We start from the raw sequence: 24,944 nt of genomic DNA, 5'->3' as shown, positions 1-24,944 counted from the left end.
CTAAATTTTGGCATGAAGGAATTGGAATCTCTCCTGGAGAGGAACTTGGCAGATACTGAGAGAAGACTTGTGGCAGTACTTCCATATTTTCCTGGCGGTATTGAAGAGAAATTGTAGAGGATGGAATCTTCCATGTTGCTGCACAATAGCTACTGCCAAGGCACTGGCGTTAGGCATAGATGAAGCTGAGCAAAAAAATCCTGTACTTGTGGTCTTGTATGAAAATATAATTTGAGAGAGAGAACTCTTTCTGATGAGGGAAAACCACAAGACCACAATCTGTGATACAACTGCATAAATCTGATCTGTTAACTAAAAAGCTAAATAAAAATTGAAATACTGGTGGTCAGAGTGAAAAGTAGGATGAAGTAAGTTATTATGAAAAATAGGCTTGGCACTGGAAGGGAAGTTTGCAAGGTCAGTATGAACTGCATTTCCCTGGTATTAGAATCAGTGGCACACCTATTAATAAACTGTGCCTAGCATACAGACTGTAAACAAGCATACATAATGATCGGATTGTTGTAATCACAGGTACAATGAGTCCTCTCAGAAGAAACAGAAAGTGCAAAGGTTGTATGCTTCTGAAATCTGCTGGCCATGGACAGACCTAGAAGGTCCCTGACAAAAACATCAGTTTCTTATTCTTTTTTATTATACATGCATCAGGTGAATGTCACTGGGAAAACAAGGAGCTTGCTGCACTAGCACTTCCTGGTCTGTTCCCTGGAGACCTGGTGTCGTCTTTAATATCTATGATGCGCAGTGGATGGTAAAGTATGCAATATCAACAAATAAACTAAGTAGGGGGATGGTTGGACCAGATGATCTTGGAGGTCTTTTCTAACATTTAATGATTTTTTGATTCTATAATGAATGAATAAAAAGAAAATATCTATGAAGGAAAAACGTGTTTTTTATATATATTTAGCCAAAAAGGTCTCAGAAGTAGTTTTCTGCCATGCTTTGGAAAGCTGATGGAGTATGTCATTGTGCAGGTGTGGTTGTAAGTTGGTAGGTGGGATGCAACTCTAGGGTGTTTAAAGACTGAAGAGAGGTCAGGAGCTATAGGGGTTGTTCACGTAGACAAAGCTGTTATTGTCTTCAAAGAAAGAGGTGAGTTTAGGACAACCTTTTATTCCATGAAACATTGTCTTTTTAACTGTATTCCTATTCTTAATTAATCAAATTTAGTGCCGTTTTCCACTGTTTTGCTCAAGATTCCAGTCAGGATCCAGCATATCATTTGTTTCCCTCTTTACCATTTTTAAACATCAAGAAAATCCCTGTTGTCTTTTCGTTTTCAGAAGCTTTCAGTGTTTCAGCACTTTCTAAAATGAACATTAGGGCGGAAGTACCATCAGTCAGTTTGCAAAGGACTTTGGGGTTCTCTCTCTCTTCAGGACTCTTGATTTTAAACTGTTTATTATGCCTGAGAAGGTAGTGCTCTTACATAGTTATGTGGCATACATGTACTATTTTATTTATTTATTTTCTTTTTATCCTAAATACAGAATCTACTGTTAATGGAATATTTGACTTTCCAACGTAATTGTTGAGAACCTTGTGATATGTATTTAGTAAATGGCTATGTATTGATTCCCTCATGTTGTGCTGTTTAATCTGTTAATCCATGTGCCTTCAAATCATGCAGGACTGAGGTAGCAGTGGTGTAATATTGCATGTCATTCACTATCCTTTTTCCTCTTATGCAGCCTAAATGGATTTCTAATGTCATAGAAGCTTGCCTCATACCTCAAGTGTCCTGGAAAGGTGTGTACCCAGGAGCTAATTACAGAGACAGATACACCAGTTGCCGGTTCACTGGATATCTGTTAATAATTCGATACTTCTAACCTCGCTGTATGACCTTAGGTTCTCTTTCTTCTCTGTATTAGAGAACATCCATTCACTTCTTTTATTTCTGTATTGTGGTTATTTTATTGCTCATCTATACCCTTGTGGTTATCTGATATATATCACTGTCATATGAGAATATAAGCTTCAACCATGACTCCTTAAAATCAGTTGAGGAAGTTTTGTGCATGTATCAGACAAGAAAATGTCTAGGGGATTAATCCAAAATGTTGGTAGATGTGACAGATTGTGCTTTGTCCTTTTTCTGTGCTTACAGCTATTATGTATGTATAAAGTAGATATTGGAATTGTGTCAGCCACTGAGGTGCAACAAAGTACTGAGTGTCAGATCATTACAAACTGCGCAGCATGGAAATAGATGTTGATTCTTGCCTGATGTGAAGCAAGTGAATGTTGAATTCTGCAGCATGCCACCAGAAAGCTTTAAATTGACCTGGATTAGTTGAGACAACACCTGCTATACTTTGTGACAGCAGTGTCACAAAAACAGATAGAGTTTACATGGAAGCAGTGTTTTAGAAAGCAGTTATATTAGCAGAAAGACCCTAAAATGAGGAGACATAACTGCAGTGCATGTTAACATATCTAAGTAAATTTGTTCTTAGGCTGTCATAATCTACAATTCCATAAAGAATGGTTTCAGAGAGCACAGAAGGTCTTTATGTGTAATGTTGTTTTTATGTAATGTAACAAAAGTACCTTCTAAGAATAGAGATCATAAATTTTCTTAGAAGCATGCTGAAAGACAGATACACTATTAAATAATGAAGGGTTAATGTAAGTTTGAATTGCTGTTGTTTAAAGGGATTACGCTGCCCTCTAGCTCCAGAAGCATCATGTAAGGGGAATGCCCCACCGTTTCCGTCCCCACCCACAGGCCTGCCTCTTCCTCCCAAAATAAATGTCTGAATGATGGAAAAAACAAGTTTAGATAGAAGACTTGGAAATAAAGTTGTTTCCAGCAGTACACACACTTCTGGAGAAAATGGCACCATGAGAAACATAAGATGATCTGATATAGAAGTTCAAGAGGGTATTTTATGTAACTGGCTAACTGAAAGTCCTAAAACTTCCAAATATATAAATGTAATGTGCCTAGCACTATTAAATTGCTGAATATTTAATGAAATAATACATACCATTGTGTGAAAACATAATATAGCATGCAGTCAGAAATCTCCTCTCTCTGCTTCAGTGCGCAACTTACTACTGAAGCTTCTAGTTTTTGTCGGTGTAGCTGTTGCCATTATAAGCAAATATTGAAGTTAAGAAATATGTAGCCAATTCAGGAAGCTACATTAAATTCCTAGCTGTGTTAGCCCATAGTGGGTGTTAGTTTACTTGAAATAAGCAGGAAAGATTTTCTTTTATTAGCTGTTATTCCAGTTTATGTGCAATTGAATCGGAATAATTCCTAACCAAATGCATCTGGGTAAACTTAAACTTTCATAAATTAAATGACACGCTGAAAAAAGTAAAGGCAACATTTATTCTCAGGTAGTCCAGACAAGGCTTTCTCCTCAGATGAGATCCTTCAGATGAGATTTTATCTACCTCCCTAATTTTCTCAGGGTGCAGTGATAGGATAGTTGTTAACAGGTCTGTGAAGATTAGTGTGTGTGTGTGTGTGTGTGTGTGTATATATGTATATAGATATGTATATTTTAACAGCTGCTAGGAAACCCTGAGTTTGAGTTGACAATGGAAAGCAATGGTTCAACTGTGAGTTATACATATGAAGATTCAGGGATCATTTTAAACAAAATCCATGTTGCCTATACTGTCCAACCTTTATGCTAAAGAAAGGATGAAAGAAGAGTTTTTAACGTTATCTCCTGTTCACCCCAGCTGAGTCATGTTTTCATAACACTCAGTGCTTTTTTGACAGCATCAGGTCTGTCTGTGGTGGCACAGGCCAAGTTTTAAGTGGCAGATGCCGAAGTACTGTGGTTTCATTGGTTTTAAATGCACTTAAAAAACCTTGGCTGAGATGTCCAAAAGTATGTGTCTTAAAAGAGACTTAGACCACACTGGATGTTTCTAGGAAGCAGAAGTCATGTAACTGTCCCTGGATTTCCGATATAACAGGGTTCCTTAATCCCTGTGTCAGTGGAAGTCCATCCCAGCCTTGCCTTTTTTTTTATGTATTATTATTTTTTAAAGAAAAGTTATGGCTATTAGGAAAAGGATCTCTTTCTCGTGGTTTATCAGTCCTATTGAGCAGGAAAGTATCTCGAGTCCACTTCGGAGTGGCTGGGAGGTGAATACACTTGTCATTGGATATATCAGTGTAATGCTTCAGTCCTGCAACACTGGGATTCATCTCACCTAGGCTGTCCAGAGAGGACACAATTCTGTCAGAAATCCGTGACTGGCAGATATGCAATGAACTGAGGAGCAGCTTCAGATCAAAGGCAGGCAGCTATCACTTTCGATCTCTTGGTAAAGGACATGAAAAACAATTCTTTCTGCGTTAACCTGGTGATATGATTTTACTAGCTGTTGCATTCCTTTGATGATTTCAGAATTTGATTGTTTAAGACATCGCTAACCCATTTGATTTATTGATCACAAATCTTGTGACCTTCACTATAGTTAAATATTAATTAGTTCAGAGAAGGTAAACTAGTTTTGTCCTAATAATGCATTGGTTTGTTCTTAATATTTCCTTGCTGATTTTTAGAAATAACATCTATGCAGACTGCATAGATCTGTTTTGTATATTCTTTGTTCTTTCAAACCCAGAAGCCTTGAGGAAAAATGTATTTTACCTTTTGTATTTGAAAGATATTTCACTCTCTTTAAATTAAATTCTTTGTTCCCACCTATTGCACAATACTTGAAACAGCAGTGAAATATCACCCCATAAGTCACAGTTTGCTCATTGTAAGATCCCAAATGAACTAATAACAGGCGATTATCTGCAAACTGCTATTGGCTCATTTCAGCAAGTCTCTTCAATACATCAGTTCATGACCATAAAACTAGGTCCTTACTGCACTATGAACTGAGTTAACAGAAACGTCCATATAAATATGAAAAGCAAAAACATCTGAAAAAGCAAAATCTATCTCCAAATATAATAAGAGAGTTTGAAATGACTCATCATATTCATGTATTCAGAGACCTGAGTGGAGGTCAAAAGCTTTTAACTGATTTTCACCAAAGAAGCCTGTTAAATTTAATTCTGAAATGGTTGTGAGTGCGTACAGCGTGCTGGGAGTTAAACAGAAGGAAGGCTGCAATAGTGTCAGACTGCAGGTGGGAAACAACACTGGAGTGTTGTCTACACTTCAGTAGAGAGGTGAAAGGCTTGTACACATCAAAGTCTTTTCTATGGAAAGCATATGAAATATCTAACACAGCCCAGAAGGATACATCAATGCTCTGTTGCTTGAGAATATCTAGAACACCTTGAAAAATGGTGCTGTGTCACTGATGGTAAAGCAGCATTATAGCCTGATATCTTCATGGCTTTCCATCTGGTTTGGTGTTCACACCAGACTACTTGAACGTGAGTGACAGCGGTATAACCTGCCAGGGCAAGGAGGAATCAAATGTGTGACTTACTGACAGGAGATTCACTGGAGCAGCCCAGCCATGCTGCAAGAAACATAGGACTATAGGACCAGTTGGATCCCTTGGGTCACAGAGTATAGCCTGCCAGTCCCAGGCAGACCTGTCATGAAAACTTAGATGGGAAGCTACCACAGAACATTCAACTTGTGGTCGCAGTGCTGGAAAGGCAAAAAAAGCTAGAGCTGACTGTGATGCAACACTCAAATCTGTAAGAATGGAGCTATCCTAGGAGCTTTCTGATCCAGGCCAAGCGCAGAAACCAAGGGTTAAGTTTGATCTCTTCCATATGCCAGTTGCATCATTCCACTTAAAACAGGTGGTTGCGTCATTAAACAGTGGCTTGATTCAAGCTATATTATGAATGCTGCTGCAATATTGCATGAGCATCAAACAAAGTGGATAACTTAACATGTGTTCTAATGCTTGTGGGAGCAGCAAAATGTAATAACATGTGTCCTTTTCACTAGCTTGATCTCTCTAAATCCCTGAAATCAATTTTGAACAGCTTCAATAACAGTATCCCCCATGCTAAGATTCTTCCTGTTTAATGGAAAATGTTGAAAGGAAATGACTTAGCTTAATTTCTAAAATGCTGTTTTTAAATTCTCCAAGCAAATTGTCCTATGTATCAGTCCATGCAACAAGGAAATGAAGTACTAACCATGCAGCATGATTAGGCAATATTTTTTGAGGTAATAAAGAAATTGGGATCATCCTCCCTTGCTCCTCCGTAGCTCAAGTGTTAAACTGACTTGTAAAGAAAGAGCTGAATTAGGTTCTAACTCCAGTAGATGGTATTTCCTATCATGTCTCTGCTAATGGCATAACACAGTGAAAAGATGAGGTATGCTTTTAGGGTATTTGATGATTCCCCTAATATGAGCTGCAAGTTCAATTGGACGTTCAATGATCTATTTCTTTCCTCCCCAGTCTCAAATAGCCATGTTATTGGGACTGGCAGAAGAGCTATGGACAGAATACGATTTGCTCAGTTTCATCTTGTGTGTCGAACTGCAAAACCCAGCAAGGCGGGTCATTGTTATAGCTAGTGAAGTCTTACAGACACCTACAGTTTGTGACTTTCCCTGTTTTGTCTTAAGGCAGGGGCCTCCATTATTTCTAGTCCATCTAACGCTCTGCTGTAGTTCATGAATTAAGTAGATGTGCAGAAAGCTTTCCATCACGGGCTCCAGGACATTTTCAAATCTGCCAATTCACAACAATAGAGCTCACCAACTAGGTGGGAGAGCACTTCTTTTTGAGAAGACAGGGTACAGAGTCCATTCTATATTCCTTTCTTTTGCTACACCTGGTAACTTTTCCTGTCTTCAGGGGAAAAACAAAACAAAAAAAACCAGCTAACTGCTATCTTTTCTGTCTTTTGGGAAAAACAAACAACTAATTAAGAAATAAAGCTTTTAAGGTTTTGCTAACTTGCTTGAGTTTTTTTGGGAAGGGTAACTAAATTGCTTGCTCAGCGTGTATAGATTGTAGAGTGACTTCAGAAACATCCTGAAGAAAAGGAAGAGAGAAGAGCAATCAGTCTAAAGTATTATGGCTTCAGGGAATGTGGGCAGAACAAGGGTTGCCCTTATCAGGAGGATTAGAGAGCTTCTTGGCCTGTTAACATGTGATGGACATTAGTAGCAGGAATTACAGGCACTACCCCAAAGAAAGAACCAAATTGTCTATTGAAGAAGGGGGTAAAATGTGTATCCTTTCCTTTAACAAAAATAACTGTATTTTTCAAGTCAAGTAGCTTTAGTGTCTTTTTCTATTTATGGCCTAAACCAAACTTTCACAACTGGGTGTAAAATTGGGAGATGCTTTCTCACATGATCTAGGGGAGCATATCCTGTGTATTTGCTCTCCTTTTGTATTCTTGAGCATTTTCAGTATGTGGTGTTGGGCAGATTCTCAATGTCTTTGGTCATAACTTCTGTCAAGGAGAGAAATGTTATTCGTACCTAGAATGGCTGTATTTTGCATGCAGATAATTTTTCTTCAAGATTCCTGTTAATGAGGTATCCTTTTCTCAGAACTAGGGTAACATATCCTAGGCTAGAGCATGTCTGTCATAGTTCAAAGGTGGTAGCAAAACTCCTCTTTACTGCTGCACGGTACTTCTGGACTATGCTATTTATATTCCTGCTTCATTTCTTACAGTTAGGATCTGGGCAAGCCTCTGCTAAAGATGTTTTTTGGGGAGAAAATATTATTTCATATAAGAAAGTGTTTCAGTCTCTGTCCCTTTGAGAAGAGTGGGTAAACTGTTTGGAGTGGACAAGAGCAAAAGTTAAGGAGAATATGCAGCAGAAAACATGTTATCCTCCCCATCTCTTGTGTTTGTAACTTCTAAAATGTGTTTTTGCAACATAAAGCCTAACCTCACATGTAAGGATACAAACTTTCTAGAATTCAGTGATTAATTACACCTTGGTATTTATATTTAAACTTTTGGTCTGTTCTTTTTCCGTCTTTGCTTATTTCCTTCACAGAAGTAAGCTTTTTTCTACATATATTCAGCAGTCTGCCTGTTGGGCATATTGGGGCCACATGGAAGTAGAACAACAGCGTGTAAGGATGTGGGGATTGCACGAGAGTGGTATGGAAATGGCTGAGGAGACCTGAAGCTGTCACCTGATCTCACAGGGAGGCTTAAGTGGTAGTGATGTGTTCAAGGTGTAAGTTTCCATCCCTAAAAATGGTTTTGAAATTTTTACAAAATGATCAGTAAGGCTTTTCTAACTCCAGAAAAAGGATTGCATCAGCACAAGAAAAATCTGTTTTATCACTTAGGAAAGAGGTGATCACATAACTGCAAATATTCCTGACTTTATCTTTTTATGCACATAACAAATGTTATCAAGTCTCAATCAGTAGTGTGTGCAGGCACACGTATGCACATTCACATGCATCCTCAGTGGTAAAGTGATACTTTGAGATAAAGGCTATGGTAATCTTTGTGAACTGTAAGTATCTTTATATATTCAGATGCTGCCTTCTCCCGTGGAAGCACGACATAATTATAGTGTGGTTCATTTTGCCCTTACCAGTGGTTTAATAAAGGGTAGGGAATGGGGCTTCTGAGCAAAATAATTCTGAGGAAGTCACTTTTTTATGCTAAAACATAAGTGCGTCATCTTCTACAAAAGCACAGGTCTTGTACTCCCTGAGGTCTGAAGACCTGGTTCCAGCCTTTGGATGCTCACAAACGAAAACCTAAAATAGCTTTGCTACAACATATTGGCAAGGTTTGTTAAGTATACTTGACCACTAACAATTGTGTATCCTTGGCAGTGGCTTTCAGTCACTATCTTCTGTGATTTCCAGGAGGTACCATACCTAGTCTTCTGCTCAGTCAAGCAGGAATTGACAGCAGAGCTTGTGACAGCTGAATGCTCTCTTTGGGAGACCAGGGATGTACTCTCAAAACAATGGGCACTAGTTAACATTGATAGATTATTTCTCTAACTTCTAAAATAAAAGTAATAAAAAAGAAAGCATTTAGTGTTTGAGCGGAAATCAGTTATGTCTGTCCTTTCTCTCCTAGTATGTGTTTATTCCTCTTCTTTCCATGCATCTTTATTTTCTGTTATATTTCTTTTTCATCTCCTCTGAGAGTGTGAGCTCTTCTGGTCTGGGATTTTGCTTTCCACTGTATTGGATAAAGCCTGGTCCTGTTGTTTATCGATGCTATCTATAGGGAATGTGTTATTGATCAGAGCTTCTGCCCATACCTAAATTGCAAAAACTCAGTGGAAGAGCTGAAAATAGGACCCAGTTGTTTTGGCTTTGAGGGTTTGCTTTCCCCTCCTGAATTTCATAAAAGATGTTCGACACAGCTTTAAGAAACCACGACCTCATATAGCTTTAAAAGAGGTGGCCAGCAGCCAACTTTCAAATAAACACTCTCCTCTCTTTCATTAAAAGAAAACATTATCATAATATTACATTACAACTCAAATGGTGAAGGTATCTTTCCTTGTGTACAAGATATCGTCCTTTGAAGTCATAGAGCCCAGAGTGATTTTCACATGAGGGTGACCAAGTAGGAAAAAGGGGAAAAGTAAATAAAACAGAAACATTGGTTGTTTTTTACATTCCTCTCTCGTTTATGGAAACAAACATTTGGATAACAAGTTTCTCCTTACCCACATCTCTTTCTTTCTCTGAGCTTTAACACTCCTTATTCTGTTAGTTGTCTAGGACATGCTATCTTTCTGATATGCCTCTCCATATTGACAAAAAGGGCTAACAGTGCTGCTGTACCTTAGTGAAACATTTTGAAGTCAGATATTGTATTCAAACTCTTGTTGGTGCTATTGTGAGAAGTAGGAAGCTTGCCAGTGAATCTAGCTGAGATGAAGGAGAAATTTCATGAAACAGCTGAGAAAAGCCCACATTTTATTGTAGTCCTAGACAGCAAGCCTGATAGATGAAAGAGACTGCTAACAACTAGTCCTACAGATTATTGCTATTTGTTTTCTTCTTAAAACAATGCAAATAATTTATCACTCTGAGTACTATGGTCCCTTTTTGTAGTATGCAAAATGAGATGGTTAAGGTGGGAAATCAGGAAAGTGATCTGACAAAGCAGCATGTGAGTCTGCCCTGTTACACATTTGAGCCAACAACTATCTGTGGACTTTGTAATCACTCAAGTTTCTTGTGTCCTGACCCCTTCCAGCTCAGCTGGGGGCTTTATCCCTTGCTGACAGGGGTTTTCTTTGGCAGTTGTTGACCGACTGTCTCAATCACCCTGTATCACAAAGTAGTTAGCATTCTAGATGCTACAGAGAAAACAAAAAATCTGTCCTATTGTTGGTTTTACTTTGGACTTTTTGGTTCTGTACTCTCTTTTAAGGGATTCCAGGCACCCGCTCTTCAGGCAAATTGTACAGCTGCTACCCAGTAAAGGTTGCTATGACTCTCTCTTGGAAATCTGGATGTTCACTTCTCCTAGCTGGGTAATTGGTTGACGTTCATGGTGAAGTCTTGGTGTTCTGTTTTCCCAGTGTTATTATTTTACCTCCTTCCCTGTTCATTTGTCTTTAGGTGTAAAGACATTAAGCAAAGGCAGTAATGATTGTATTCTCCTCTCTTTGTGAGTCTGAATGGTAAGCAGTGAATGATATGTTGCAATAACTATCAGATCAAATTACTTGCTATTTATCCAGCTTGCTGAGCATGATACATTTGAAATTCTCTTTCAAATTAATTAACAGAAGTGAGAGCTGTAGCCATAACTATAGTAATCAAAATGCCGTTTACATCGTATTGCTATGTTATTGCTCTGAAACTCCAGAAGAAACAGTAATAATAGTAGTAGCTTGGTAATACGAGGTACCATTTCTGAATAGGTCTAAACCAGCATCAGACCAAGGACAACTGGGAATATCAGGGTTCTAGCAAGTCTCCTACATTCTACACCCTGAGTTGTGTACCTACTGCTGGCTCCTTGTCTGGATGCTTTTTCCTAATGTGAGAGTATTTTTGCTGTGTTAGAATTAGAGATTTGGGCCTCATTTTGACACTTCTGTGCTCAGATCAGTGCTTTGAAACACACATGACACTTCTGATACCAGGCTGTTTCAACCCTAGGAGTGGAAGGACTGGGAACTTTCCATGCTGCAAGAATTTTTGCTTTCTTAATAGAGGCTCTTCATGTAACAGCACATTAGAATTAACCAATTAGCTGTGCATGTCCTTACACAACTGATGGCTTAACAACATTTTCCACAAAGTCTCCTATGAAAAAAATCAAGTAGTTGGTACTTCTGCATCTTTGCTACCTTAATAATTCATCTGCTCAAGTTCTATGTAGGTTGGTTGGTTTTTGTTTTTTTTTGTGTGTTTGTTTAGGGATGGGGGTAGTTTCTTGTGTTTTTGCTTGTTTGTTTATTTTTGTTTTTTAATGGTAGATTTGCAATACCTATGTGTTTTCTTTTTGATAATTTTATTTAGATTTTTTCTAATCCCTTGCTCCTCTGTGGGTTGAGATGAACTTTTTACCACTGGGACTGTCTTGGAAGGAAAGAATGGCAGCTCTTGTAGCAGAAGCAACTAGCTAGCAGGCTCTTTCAGTCTCATGCCTTTCTACAGAGATGACATAACTCTTTCTTCTTCCCTCTTTGTTTTATGTTTAAAGGAAGCTGAGAGCAGAGCCTGATTTAAAGAGGATAGGTAAAGGCAAGGATAGTCTAATCTTAATAAAGCTGCCATTCTTCAGGAGTAAGAGGAAAGTCACAGTGTTAAGAATTTACTATTGATTCCCCAGGGAGGATTTTGTGATTTAGAAGAGAAAATACAGTATGTCCAATAGCAGAGAATCATGAACAGAGTTCTTAAATAACTGGTATAGTCAAATGAAATGGGTACTTACTCTTTACAAATGGCATAATGGGCATTAGACTGACCATTTTATTTTTGACTTAAAGCTATTTTTTTTTCATCTTAAAACATGGCATCTGGTCCTTTCCCAAAGTGGTTGTTCCATTTTTTTTTTTTCTGCTACCTTTATTACTGTCATGTTTTGGAAGCAACCGTATTTATTGAGCTGGTAGTTTTAAATGTCCTGTATTTAATTTAATATCTGAGTGTTTTCTCAGTATTAAAAATAGATGTGGCAAAATATTTTTTTTTTTCATTGCTGGGCAGCTTGTTGTGCAAATGATTTTGTGTGTGTGAGGGCACAATGCACAACCGTGCATGCTCTCTTCAAGGCAAAACTGTGTTGAGAAACACTTTGCATGAAGTTTGTGCATGGAGCCTTGAGTATTAAGATGGAAACAGTCTGGCAGCACACGAGTTTTTAGGCATTTCTCTTCTGCTAGTGGTATCCTCAGTGTCGCAGAATCCACTGGTAGTCGTGCTCTTCAGTGGAGTGGGTTTTGGTAGCTTTTAGTGAAGATAGGAGGTGACATTGTTTCTGATATGAAACTGCAAAAGCGGGGAATTGTCTGCCATGTATGGATTAGTTTCTGGTCCCTCAATAAACCTCGCAACAAATTCACATAGAAGCTGAATGCTGGAGAAAAGCTTGTAGCTCCAACCTTGTTTTTCCCCAATCAAGAGTGCCAGAGAAGGACGTTTGTGCTGGCTATGACAGTTTCTCCTCCTGTAGGTGAACCAGGAGGGTTGATAACAAGAGTAACCAAGTCTTCATGTGGCATTTTCCCTTCATTTGGTGAAAACACCTTCCCCAAGAGATTGATGCTGTCATCCGTGTTGTTATACACAGTGCTCCTAAGCACTCTCTGCTGGACACACTGAGGTGTGAAGCGTCTGTGACAGTGCCTCTTGCAAGACTCGCTCTAAGAAAAGGTAGCAGAGAAGGGTGTGTGTCTAATAAAACTACTTCAGATGATGCATGGAGTATCTTTAGAGCTGACTGACTGATGCTGTAATGTAAGGGTTAAGTTCTCAAAGGGGAATCCTTAGATGATGAAGAGCTGTTGGCAGTCATCCTTGTGTCAAAAGTGGATCAAAGAAAATGAGGTGCAGGAAATGTGCCTTTGTGCTTGGATAGCCTCAGTGAGCAGAGCAGCCCCTGAGGGATTCTTGGAGCAGTGCATACATTTAGAGCATTCCTAAGGCTGTTCATAGTAAAACAAGGATGGAAAGACAAATTAAGTAACCTCAAAGATCAAGGGAGCTCAAGGACAGCTCAAAGTCACTTTTGTCCTCACCACTTAAGCTATGTTGTGTAAAATTAAGCAATTGAAAATCATTATCTTTTTACAAAATTGAATTCTATGGGATCAATTTGACATCCGTTGTAATAATTCAATCAAAACCTGGATCTGAAAATTATATTTCCTTGACTTTCTTGCTGGCACACAATTTCTGTTTTGCTGCCAAATGCTGCAGTGCTGTGCCATGGTAGCTGGAGGGTAGGGCCACAGACCTCCTGCCACAGGCCACAAAATGCAGAGGCATCCCAAAGCTGGTTGTTGAACATCTGTGAGAGTGCAGCTCTCTAGCAATTATGTCTCCCATTTCTCTTTTGCATAATTTTATTGGTAGCTCTGGGCAGTCCACAGAGGTATTTTTTTTTTGACATCTTAGTGTATGAGTTTGTTTAAAACTCAATATTCTGTCTTGTGGGAGATTGTGACTTTAGGAATCTTACTTCTTTTCTAATCATGATGAAGATTCAAAACCTTAATATTTTTCACAAACCAAATTGTTCCAAATTTATGCTTTGACTTAATCAAAGTAAGTTATTCAGACTGGCAAAAAGTCTGTTTTGATTACATGGAAATATTTTCCTCCAGCTAAGTATCGCACCGTTTTACTTCATTAATGTTACAAACTTTGAACTCGGAGCAGATTACTGAGTAAACATGACACATTTTAACAGTAACAAAATGCTACAATGATTTCCATGTAAATATTTGGAAGATGTTAGTATTTCCTGTTAATGTAATGGAACTGGCATTCTCACATAAATTTGTAGTATGAGAAAATAGTCACTGCTTAGCATGTTGTGGTCACCATGAGAGAGTGAGGCTACTGGTAATCTTTTGAGGGAGCCCTTCTCTTCCTCTTTCTAACTTTGTCTGCATCTACAGGCTTTATACCTTCCTTCACCTTCGCTTGTGCCTAATTATACCTGCCACATCTATATGTGTGAATTCACACATACATACCTCCTTTTAAGCTGTGTTTGAAAATCCCTATAATGAGTGATGTTCTGAAGGAATATGACAATCATATTTCTTCCTCTAAGTTTATGCTTAAGAACACAACAATTTTAAAGTGCTGTTCCCTTGGAAGGCAAAATGTATGTTTGCTGTGTGTTCCTTTCAGGTTCTTTCTTGGGGCTGCTTGAAAACATTTATTAAAGTTGGACGTGTTCCCCTTTAATGTTATCCACCACAGTTGCGCATCTAATATAAACTGGTCATCTAAGCTAAGCTCTATTTGTGATGGGGAGACTACTTCTTTGTCAGTTTCTTTTAAAACAGGTATCTTAGGGCCCATTTTTACATCTCTTTTCTCTAATGACAAAGCCAGCTTTCAATGAGAAAGGAGAGTTTTCCTTAAGAATTGTACTTATACTACAGGAAACTGGAAGAGGCTTATTTTGTTTTCCTTTTTTTCTTTTTTTCTTTTTCTTTTTTTTTTTACAAGCCATCACCCCAGGAGTGGTCAACTTTCAGATGTAAGGCTGTAGCTCAGAACAATTACATTCTACCAAGAAAAACAGAATTTGTTTGCCAGTGAAGCTTTAAGTCATATGGACAAATCTTATTCACAACCAGCACTGGTACAATCTGTGTTAGCTCTCAGTGTCATATCTGTACACACCTAGCAGAAATGGATTGGATGCCTTCTCTGCCAGCAGTCACCCCAGCCTGAAGAGAGAGAAAAGATGTAGAAGTGGTAGAGCAGAATGGAGCTCCTCTGTACAGTTATCTCAAAGGTCCTTGAAAAGCCTTTGTACACTTTAAGTAGCATATATATGCTTCCTGGCAGCTTTAATAGAGGTGAGACATAGTGCAAAACCTTGCCCTTATTATCTGTGAGTAATAAGCAGCTAGTATTATAAAAATAGACATATGAGTAATGAACAGCTGTGCTATAAAAAGAGAAGTCTTTCTAAGTTAATGTGACAATATATACAGGCATGAGTATGTGCATGTATACACTACACAATTAGTATATTAAGAGGACTCAGTAGATGGCATATTTTTGGATTTGAAGAAGTGTTTTTGGCATGCTATTTCTCAACTGTAATGAAAATAGTCATTCAGCTCTATTTCAGTAGACGTACATGTACACTGAAAACTGAATAAGAAGGCATAATTAGTAAGTCACTAATTCAAGGGCAATATGCCAAGTAGGGGAAGTAGTATCAAGAGGAGGACTGAAAGCATCCATCTTGCATCTTCCCTAAGAGGTAAATTTTGTAAGAAAAATGCATATGGCATGGGCAATACTTTTTCTGTGTGAGTTCTGTTAATAGCTATAGCACAATGGTGGCAACCTGCAGTGAACTGTATTTTGTGACTGAGATAAAAAGATATATTTTTTTTTAAGTGCAGTTTACTGGTTTTATTAGAAACAAAAAAGATGTTTGAAAGGATAAGTAAACACTCTACAGAGCATTGACAAGGATAAAAAGAGTGGTTGGACAACATGATTCAGGAAACATCACCATTCAGGGGAAGAACTGGCCACTGAGTGACTAAATAGAGAAAGTGAGGAAATGAGAAACAAAGCAACGTTTTGTGTAACTAGGGGCAGTCAGGAAGTAGGCATACTGTGAGCAGCAGGAAAGAGGACTACAGGAATTTTTGTACAACTGTAAATGTCTAGTCATTCTGTATGTCATGGAAACTGCCGATGATCTTTGACAATCCAAGTGAATATTGTATCAGGGAGTTGCTCAGCGCCTGGTTGTGAAAAGCTCTTCAGGCCGATTCACTTACCACCTTCCAAGGAAGATTCTTGTCAGCAATGTGCAGGTGGGCAAGGAGGTGGCATTCTGTCTTTTGTGGATGGGATACCAGATGGGATTGCAAAAGCTGAATAGGTTTTCTGAAGTAAATAAGCAAGGAGTTACCAGGGATATTTCAGACTAGCATAAATGACTGGTTTTGGTTCCACAGAATGTAATAATTTTGGAAATCTTCTAATGGTTCCAGAGAAGAAAGCTGTCCAAGGTACATTCTTATATGCACATGAAACAATACAGAAAGTAAAATAAAAATAAAGTCTTTAAGTATTCTGTTAGCCTGATATATCGTATAAGACTTACAGATTCATGAAACAGATGTCTGTGTTCTCTGGGGAAAAGAGGCTGCATGGTTTGACTGGCCTCCAGCTCGCTAAAGGGGAAGCAACTTTTTAGATTTGTTAAGCCAGACTTGTTTGAATGGTATTAAATTAGCAACTGAGGCAAATGATGGAAAAAACAAACAAACAAACAAAAAAACAATAAAAATCATTTGTTTAGAAGAGAGTCAAAGTATCAAGAATAAAATTAATCAAGACACTAAGGACTGAAAGGAGGAGTTCTTTAATTGCCTGCTGCCAATGTGATGAAGCTGGCTAATAGCCAAGTGGAAACGGAATGGAGTTATTCATTTCTAAATCTAAATGCTGATAAGCTGAAATTCCTCAGACTAGGAAGGAAGATTCCTGTGGTTGAAATCAAAGGACAGAAATAGATTGGGAACAGCATTACACGGCAAAAATGTCATTTCCTCTTTCCCCAGCCATTCAATCAAATGACTTAGAGGGCCAAAGGATTGATTAATACCCAAAACAAATGTTGATGTGCTTGCTGATGACTGCTACAGACTGCCAACTAGAGATCTGGTTAAAATACCAACTAACCTACTGTGTGTAGGGAGAGGAAAAAATTCTTGTTTGTGGGTGGGTGGGTGAAGCCTTCAATACAAATGGCATTTTGGAGGTTTCATTCTGCCACCATGAGAGAACATCTTTGTGGCTGTTGAATAGATTGCGATATCTGAATGGGAATCCTCATATCACATATTAGGATATCATGTTAGACCTATTCTCAGTAAATAAAGAACTGAGCTAAGAATTAAAACCAGGTGTTATGCAATTGAAAGTGATTGTGGCTTGAATACGCACTTCTTTGCAAACAGAATAAAATCTGAAGCAGTCTGATATGTAGTTGGACCCAGGTATTCAAATAAATGCACTTTGTTGCCTAAATAACTTCTGAGCTGCTGTATCTGGATACTTCCAGAAGATGCAAATCTTCCAAAGTTTAAAGCAATGCCATGCTAACTCAGTTGAAAGAAAGACAGTAGACAGAAAAATATAGATAAGAATTGGGTTGTATGTGTAAACAGCTAGAAAGCTGCAAATCCATAGATGAAGGGGGTATAGAGCTGGTATAAAATTGAGGAGGAAAAAAACCACACCAAACAACATAACAAAAACAAAACAAAACTATGTTGCTATATTGTTTGCAGTAAAAGAAATTTGGAAAGTAGAAAGTTTAGCATTAGAAGGAACTAGCAGCAGAGTTAGGAAGTTTAAGGAAGTTTTTCAAGTGCATTCATAGAATAAACATCTTAGCAATGATATTAATCAGTCATAGATGTGTGAGGTAGGATTGTCAATAGCAGAGACAAAAAGAGTTCAACAAATATTTATTGTCTAGGAAAAAAACATCAATTGATGCTTCATCATCCCATAGCAATGATGCAGGTGTTTCCATAACAACACAGATTTGTGGAAAAGCAGTTGTTAAAATGTTCAGTTTGTGAAACAACTTCTCAAGACAGCTTGTGTTCAAGATTTTGAAAGAATTAGTTAAGATTTTTAAAAGCAATCAGTGTTGAATTTTTCAGTAAGTGTTAAGATACTGAAGAAATTCCAGAGAACTGGAAGAAAGTTAATGTCGCATTAGTATTTAATAAGGGTAAATGAAATATGCTGGATGGCTGTATTTAATTACATATACTCTACTAGTGTGAATAAGACTTGATAGTATGAAGATTGCTTCCTTAACGTCAGTCTAAGAAAAAATATCAGAACACTTGATATAGGATCAAAGAATTGAAAAAGGGTTTGTAATTGCTTGTCAATCAAAGCAGCTTATTTGGTAAGACTTTTTGTTGCAGTGTCATTTTTAATGAGTTTACAAGTTTGACAAAAGTCGCAACGTGGATATAGGACATTCCAATTTCAATCAAATACTTAAATTGGTAACACTTGATAGTACCTCTGTGCATACCTGGGCTGGTACATGTAGGTTTAAAATGAAAGTATAAATAGGAATAAATGCCAATTAACTCTGCTTTTAAGGGTCAGTTCTGGGCTGTGTGCTAATTAACACTTCTAGCAGTGAGTCAGAAGACAATGTGAAAACTATATTGATAATCTGCTGATAACATAAAAAATAAGATATGAAGCGATAAGGCAGAGTCCTTAGCTCCCCAGCACAGTAAAAGCATCTATCTAAAAGGGAAAGAGTGAAGATAGAGAGGGTGAGAATGCCTTTTCTGGAAGAAAATATGCCAGGGAAACGCTTAATGTCATGGTGGATGATCAATTAAGAGAAAGTGTTTTGGCCAAAATGACTGATGTGATTGTAGCACAGGACAGGGAGATCTCAGGAGGGAGCAGAATGGCCATTCTACTTTGCATGGCATGAGTGTGCACTGATGTCTGCCTTTGAGCAAGAATCCTTAAAAACTGGAGAGGATTCTGAGATCCTAAGCTATTGCCTCATATGATAAGCTTTGGTAAAACCGTATTTTGTCACATTGCTCCCCTTTTTGATCAGTACCAGCAATGTATCTGGACAGAGTACAAAAAGAGCAATGCAGTAAGCAAGCGACATGGGGACCAACTAATGAGCAAACAATAAGAAAGTTTAACAGCAGGCTGCCGGAGATCCCAGTGACATTTTCAAGGTGAAAGGTTAACAACTTAAAGCTGTAAATACTCATGAAGGAGGGAGATTATTTACTGAATTGAAAGTGGAAGATTTAGGAGTAATTGAAAAATACTAGGATAGCTTGTAGACTAAGAGTCTTCTTTTTGTCTAGTGTGAGTTCCTGACAGTCAGATCTATTAGTCTGTAAGTTAGTTTGTCTTCTAAAATAATCAGTGAGAAATATTGAGTTGCTATTTTGATATTGCAAAGGACAAAATGCTAGAAAATGCTCTAAAGGAAGTTTCTGTTTTGGCAAGAAGACGGCTTAGGTGATCTGGAATTGGTTTCCCATCATGAGTTCTATAAGTATTTTCTGTAATTTTCTTTTCTTCTGCGAAGCAGCATCAGGGTTCAGGAAAAATTTCAGCCCTGCAGGTGTCTGAATGCTTTTTCAGTGAGGTAGTGAAAGAAATGGGATTACCTTCTGAGTGCTGGAGGCTTCTGGTCTTACTGTGTTCTATTACAGAAAAAAGCAATGGATTTGTGCTGTGCTGTTAAAAGATCCCATATTTTTGCTGTGACAGTTGAATATCATTATATTTACTGGTTCTTCTTGATACTTTAATGTTCCTTAATGGCAGACTTAACCTGTAACCACAGATTTCCTCTCCGTCTTTTATTTCTCTTCACTTAAATCATTGCCTTCTACTGATGAAGACAGAGAGATCAAGTAGTTAGTACAGGATGGTCTTTTTTATTTGTTTAATGGTGGCATTCATGTTATATACAAATTGCGTACAAGCATTTATGAGAGGATATGATGTGAGGTTATTGAAAGCACCTCTGGAGCTCCTAGTTTCAAAGAACAGTGTAGAAAAGTTTCTGTAAGTGACTGTATGTGCTAGATCTTCAGTTCAATCAGAGAGGCTGAATGAGCATGAGAGTGATTGATATGTAAAGTAAGGGTTTAGGCTGGAATGTTACAAAACTACTATCCAGATCTCATGCATGTATTCATCATGCTGTGAGCCCTCTTCAGCTCATTATTGGCCAGAAATCCTTTTCTGTGAGAAAATAAATGGATGGATGCACATTTCTGTGGGTGAATACAAAAGAATTCTTTGCCTATCACTGGGTCTAGGGTCTTCTGTCCATGCATATTTTGTCTCTCCATGAACTCAGCTGTAATGACTGCCTTTCCTTGCTCTCATATGCCCAGTGCAGTAAGTGGCATTATCCCAGAGCTGGTGAATAGGATTGTTACCAGGTACTTGAATGAACTCTCTTGGATTTTGCCAGCCTCTAATAAGATGTTTCTGAGAGTCTGCATCATGAGTAATGTATTTAACAAACCAAGTTTCATGCAGTGCTCTTTGTGACAAAGCAGTACTCAAGTTTTAATGTATCTTAATACCAGACGAGCAAACTTAATAGACACTTATCTCAACTGTACAAAAACCTTTTGTACCTTGTGTGTCCTAGCTATTACCAACATTAATTGAATTTATTTATTTATTTTTCATGCTAAAGCAGTAAATTCGTGTTTCAAGTAGCTTAGGCCTCTGTTCCTGGTAGTCTGCCACTGGAACGCCTGATTGCTGATGAGAAAGAAGAGGAAAAACCCGAAGGTGTTTATGTGATTGAGAGGGAGTAGTGCAAGTCAAATGTTTTGGTTAAGTTTTATTACGAGGACTGTCTCTAGCAGAACGTCTGCTATGACTTTACTATGTTTTGTGAGTCCCATGATGTTCAGGTTATTTCCAAGATACAAGAGCATCTTGGAATGTGAGTGGTGGAACAGACTTTACAGAAAACTCTGAGGAAAGCAAATACTGAAGCTACAGCAGTACTTAAACAAAGCTCTAAAGGTACAGAATTAAACCACATCTCCAAAGACACAACATAATTTGGGAGGAGGAGACTCAAGTTGTTAAAAGGTCTTGTTCTCTTTCCACAGCAAAATTTCTTTTCATTTCGTGAAATAGATTTGTTTGCAATATGTGATTGATTTTTGGCATAGCATGGGTATTTTTTAATAGCGTTATGAAGAGACTCCACCATTGCTTTTCATAAAGCAAGCCTTCACAGACTTTGGCCAGCTAAGCACCACATAAGAATTCACATTCATTTAGTGAATTTCTTCCCATTATTGAACCTTACGTAACAAACCAGTTTCAGTGCTTTATATACAGTACAGAATCGGCTTTTCAAACATTAATGTCCCTACATATTTTGAACACAAAGGCAGGAATAATTATAGTGTTTGACAATTGGTCTGTGGAGACCACAGGTCTATCATCAGGTACAGCAGGTGTCTGTACCTGCGGTTTGATAGCTTTTCTGCTTTACAGTTACCATTTGCTTGGTAGCACGTGGAGACTGATGGGTGTTCTTTAGTACTGTAAGAAAAGATGGAACAACACGGTATTCTCATGGTATGAAACATTTCGTAGTATTTTATTCACCATGTGATGCATGTTGTCATATTTATGACAATGAAAATAGTTATGTAGCAGTTTACAATCGGACCAGGTATTGCTGAAAAACTAAAAGCAGTGATAAGTTTGGGAAAATTGAACAAGTGTTCAAGATTTTTTTTCTTTTTCCAGATCCTTCTGTACATTTTCATAATACTACTGTACAAATTCTTCCTGTGTAGAATAGCTTAGCTGTTGTCAGTGGTATAATATACATCCTTGTCTCAACTGCGATTCCTGTGAGTAGGATTCCTGTCTCCTCTGACATGATTTCACATTTTTATATTGCTGAATTCGTAACCCACATGGCTGAGGTTTGAAGGCAACTCATTTTGCATTTCCCTCTCTTTGAACACCTTTTGAAAACAAATATTTTTATTTTGGACAACCTGATTATAATTTCTGGAAAAGAAAAGACTGGGAAGAATTTTAAATAAAGATTACTACATGTTTAGGTGGGTGTGTATGCATTTTCATATGCACAGGTTCAAATAAAAAAACATGCCATTGTGGTATGAATTATTCCAAAGAGAAGTCAGAAGGTACTGAATATTTAATTGTTGGAAGTACTGCAGTGAATAATAATTTTGGTAGATCTGTTTTTCCTTGAACAACATAAATGTGATCCAGAAGAACATCTCAGTTTAAAACTAGCTAATCTTAGCATGCTGGATTTAATATTCCCATTAAATCATAGCAAGAATGATGTAGAAAATAATTTCTATGGCCTTTTATATAATATGAGATTGTGTTTTTTTTTCCAGCACAACCAGACTTTACAATATGACTCCATGATTTGATCTGAATAGAAACTCACAAATACATATGTATTGGTGTTATAAATATGATCCAATGTCACAGTTATCAGTGCTTCTTAGGCATATGACAGAGGATTATCCTTGAGATAGAACAGTACAGGTGAATTAAAGGGTGTTGAAGAGACTACATGTTACTAGATACCAGATACCAGGAAGTTACCTGTTTCCTTTGAAAATTACAGTCTTCATGTGTGGCAGTAAGGAAGAAATCTGTTTTCTGAAAGTATCAGTGATGCAAAGGTTTCATCAGTGTTAGTTTCAGGTGTGGCATTGCTCTTGTGTGCTGAGATGAGAGCACTTATGCAGGTCCTGCTAGAAGACTGCTGCTAAATCCGTGTCATGTATTCTGTAGATAGCATATATTTTACAGTTGAATTCTTCTTCCATTGCATTAGAGCAATAAGTCTTGGACTGTGAACTTCAAAGGGTATTTCTCCATGACAGTGGAGGAAGTAATAAGTTAGAGCATCTTCTCTCTATGCAAGCAGATAGCTACAAAGTTCTGTGTTTCTCCTGTGCATGCATTTCCAGAATAAAGGGTGTAGTCACTGGCAAGCAACTGTGTGCTTGCCGTTCAGATGTACTGTTGTTACGACACAGGTGCTGCTGGAATACAGTGTCTCTTTAGGAGTTATATACTGATAAAAACAAGGATGGATAAAGAGTAGTAAAGATTAAATATAGATAATGTATATTTAACAGAGCCCCATTATAGTAAGGTAAATAAGATCTGTTGAATACATGTTTCGGTTTAAAGGTACGGTAGCATAGTTTTGTGTAAAAACATCCAACTCTCCCTTGTTGTTTTTGTTTTGTTATAGTTGTTGTCTTCTGTGCTGGATCACATGAAGAAAACTCTTCTTCACCAAATCCATCTCAGAAGCTCTCCCTGATAAGAAATAGCATGGTGTCATTGCATCAGCCTTCTAAACCAGGTACCACAAATCCTGTTCCTTACATCCTCCTTGTTTCTACTTCTCAAAGCGCAAGATGCTGGCAGTCACAAGGACCCTTCACCAGAAAGCTGTGCCACTGGGCTTCTGACTGGAAATGGGCCAATAACTCAAAGTCCAGTGTAACCTTAAAGGAATCCCTCACTTCCTTATTAAAAATCGATAATAATAATAATATCTTCTCCATCAGCACAGTGAAATCCACCACATTTGGGTTTGGGAGTTCTTTAAACAACTCTAATTAGTGGAGCTGGTGTCTAGCAACTCTAGACCAAAGTAGCTTTACTGATACAGAATTAAGTATTTTTTTTCATCTAGAATTTTCTTTTTCTATGTATTTTAAAAGTCCACTGAGCTGGACAAAATGCTTGTGGGATGAATTTGATCTTACTGTGTTGTTGGGATAAATTGAGCAAATGCCACACTTCATAAACACCCAAGGGGAAGGAGCCAGTTGCCATCTGTGGTCTGGAAATGTGGGAATTGAAGTGACACCTTTCCATTTAGGGAAATAATCACAGAATCATTTCAGTTGGAAGGGACATCTTCAGATCATCTGGTCCCACCTGCCTGCTGCTCAAGCAGGGTCACCTTCAGCAGGTTGCCCATGACTACTTCCAGTTGTGTTCTGAGTACGTCTGCAGATGGAGAATGCACAACTACGTTTTCTTGTGTTCCAATTGAGTTTCCTGATTTTTAATTTGTGCTTATAGCCTTTTGTCCTGTCATTGGGCAGTACTGAGAAATGTCTGGCTTCCTCTCCGTTCACTCCCATCAGGTGTTTATGCACATTGATAAAGTTCCCCTGAGCCTTCTCTTCTCCAGGCTGAACAGCTCCAGATCAGTCAGCCTCTCCTCACATATACTTCAGTCCCTCAGTCATCTTTGTGGGCCTATGCTGGACTTGTTCGAGCAAGTCTTTATCTTTCTTGTGCAGGGTAGCCTAGGGCTGGACAACGCACTTCGGATGTGGGCTCATCAGTGCTGAGTTCAGAGGAAGGATCACCTCCCTCAATCTGCTGGCAATGCTTTTCCTAATGCAGCCCGGAAGGCTGTTTGTTGGCCTTCTTGAGTCACAAGGGTGCATTGTTGGCTCATGGACAGCTTGTTCTTACCAGGTCCACAATGGTCTAGATGCTAATTAATTCTTCAAAGTGTGAAGCACCTTCCTGACATTCCCTATGATTGTTCATGAGATTTCTTCAATTTAAGCTTTTTCAGATCACACTTGTAACACCTGAAAATATCTTCTTTGCTGATTGTAGTAATACAGATATATTTCTGTCTTAAATTTTTCCTTCTCATTTCTATCACAGCTTGCTTTTCTGGGGTCCTGCATTTGAAGTTCCCCACTTTCACAGGTGCTAAGCAAAGTTGGATACGAGACATCTGAAAGGTGGTGCACAGTAGCATTAGAGGTTGCAGCTTCTGGTGTTCTCTTATGCTGCGGTCACGTGAGTGTACCCAGTTTCTTTGCACTGTGATTTATGCTAAACGTTAGCTTATTGGTGATAGATCTTTTCATTGCAATGCAATGCATGCAGTCTATTGCCAAAAATTCAGAGGCCATTTTCACCAGATATCAACAACTTCCCTGATTTATTTCAAACTCTTCTTATGGGCATTCAGATCCTCTCAGGCCATAGGTTGTGGCAGAGGCATTATACAGTCCAGAGAGTATGGGAACGAGTTGCTTTTGAAGGAGAATGTTGTGTTTACTTACTTGAGCTGTATACTGCTTTGTTATGTGAGGCACATTCTAAGGATTAAGTCTGCATTGGTACAGTCCTTCCTACTGCAAGTGGGGATATTGTTAAGATTACTTTGTCATAAATATTAGTTTCAATAATCCTCTGTTAAATATATA

The 24,944-nt window shown here is 38.1% G+C and overlaps 1 protein-coding gene across 1 annotated transcript in view; it reads left to right on the top strand.

The window, feature by feature from the left end:
• The window catches only part of LTK (leukocyte receptor tyrosine kinase), a 161,832-nt gene that overhangs the window by 78,191 nt on the left and 58,697 nt on the right, over positions 1 to 24,944 (top strand). The window contains 1 exon segment of the mRNA XM_040557797.1: positions 22,946 to 23,059. Coding sequence (XP_040413731.1) covers positions 22,946 to 23,059 — 114 coding nt within the window.

The sequence above is a fragment of the Cygnus olor genome, chromosome 5 (genome assembly GCF_009769625.2).
Source record: "Cygnus olor isolate bCygOlo1 chromosome 5, bCygOlo1.pri.v2, whole genome shotgun sequence".
NCBI classification, from domain to species: domain Eukaryota; kingdom Metazoa; phylum Chordata; class Aves; order Anseriformes; family Anatidae; genus Cygnus; species Cygnus olor.
This window is presented reverse-complemented; position numbering and strand designations above follow the sequence as displayed.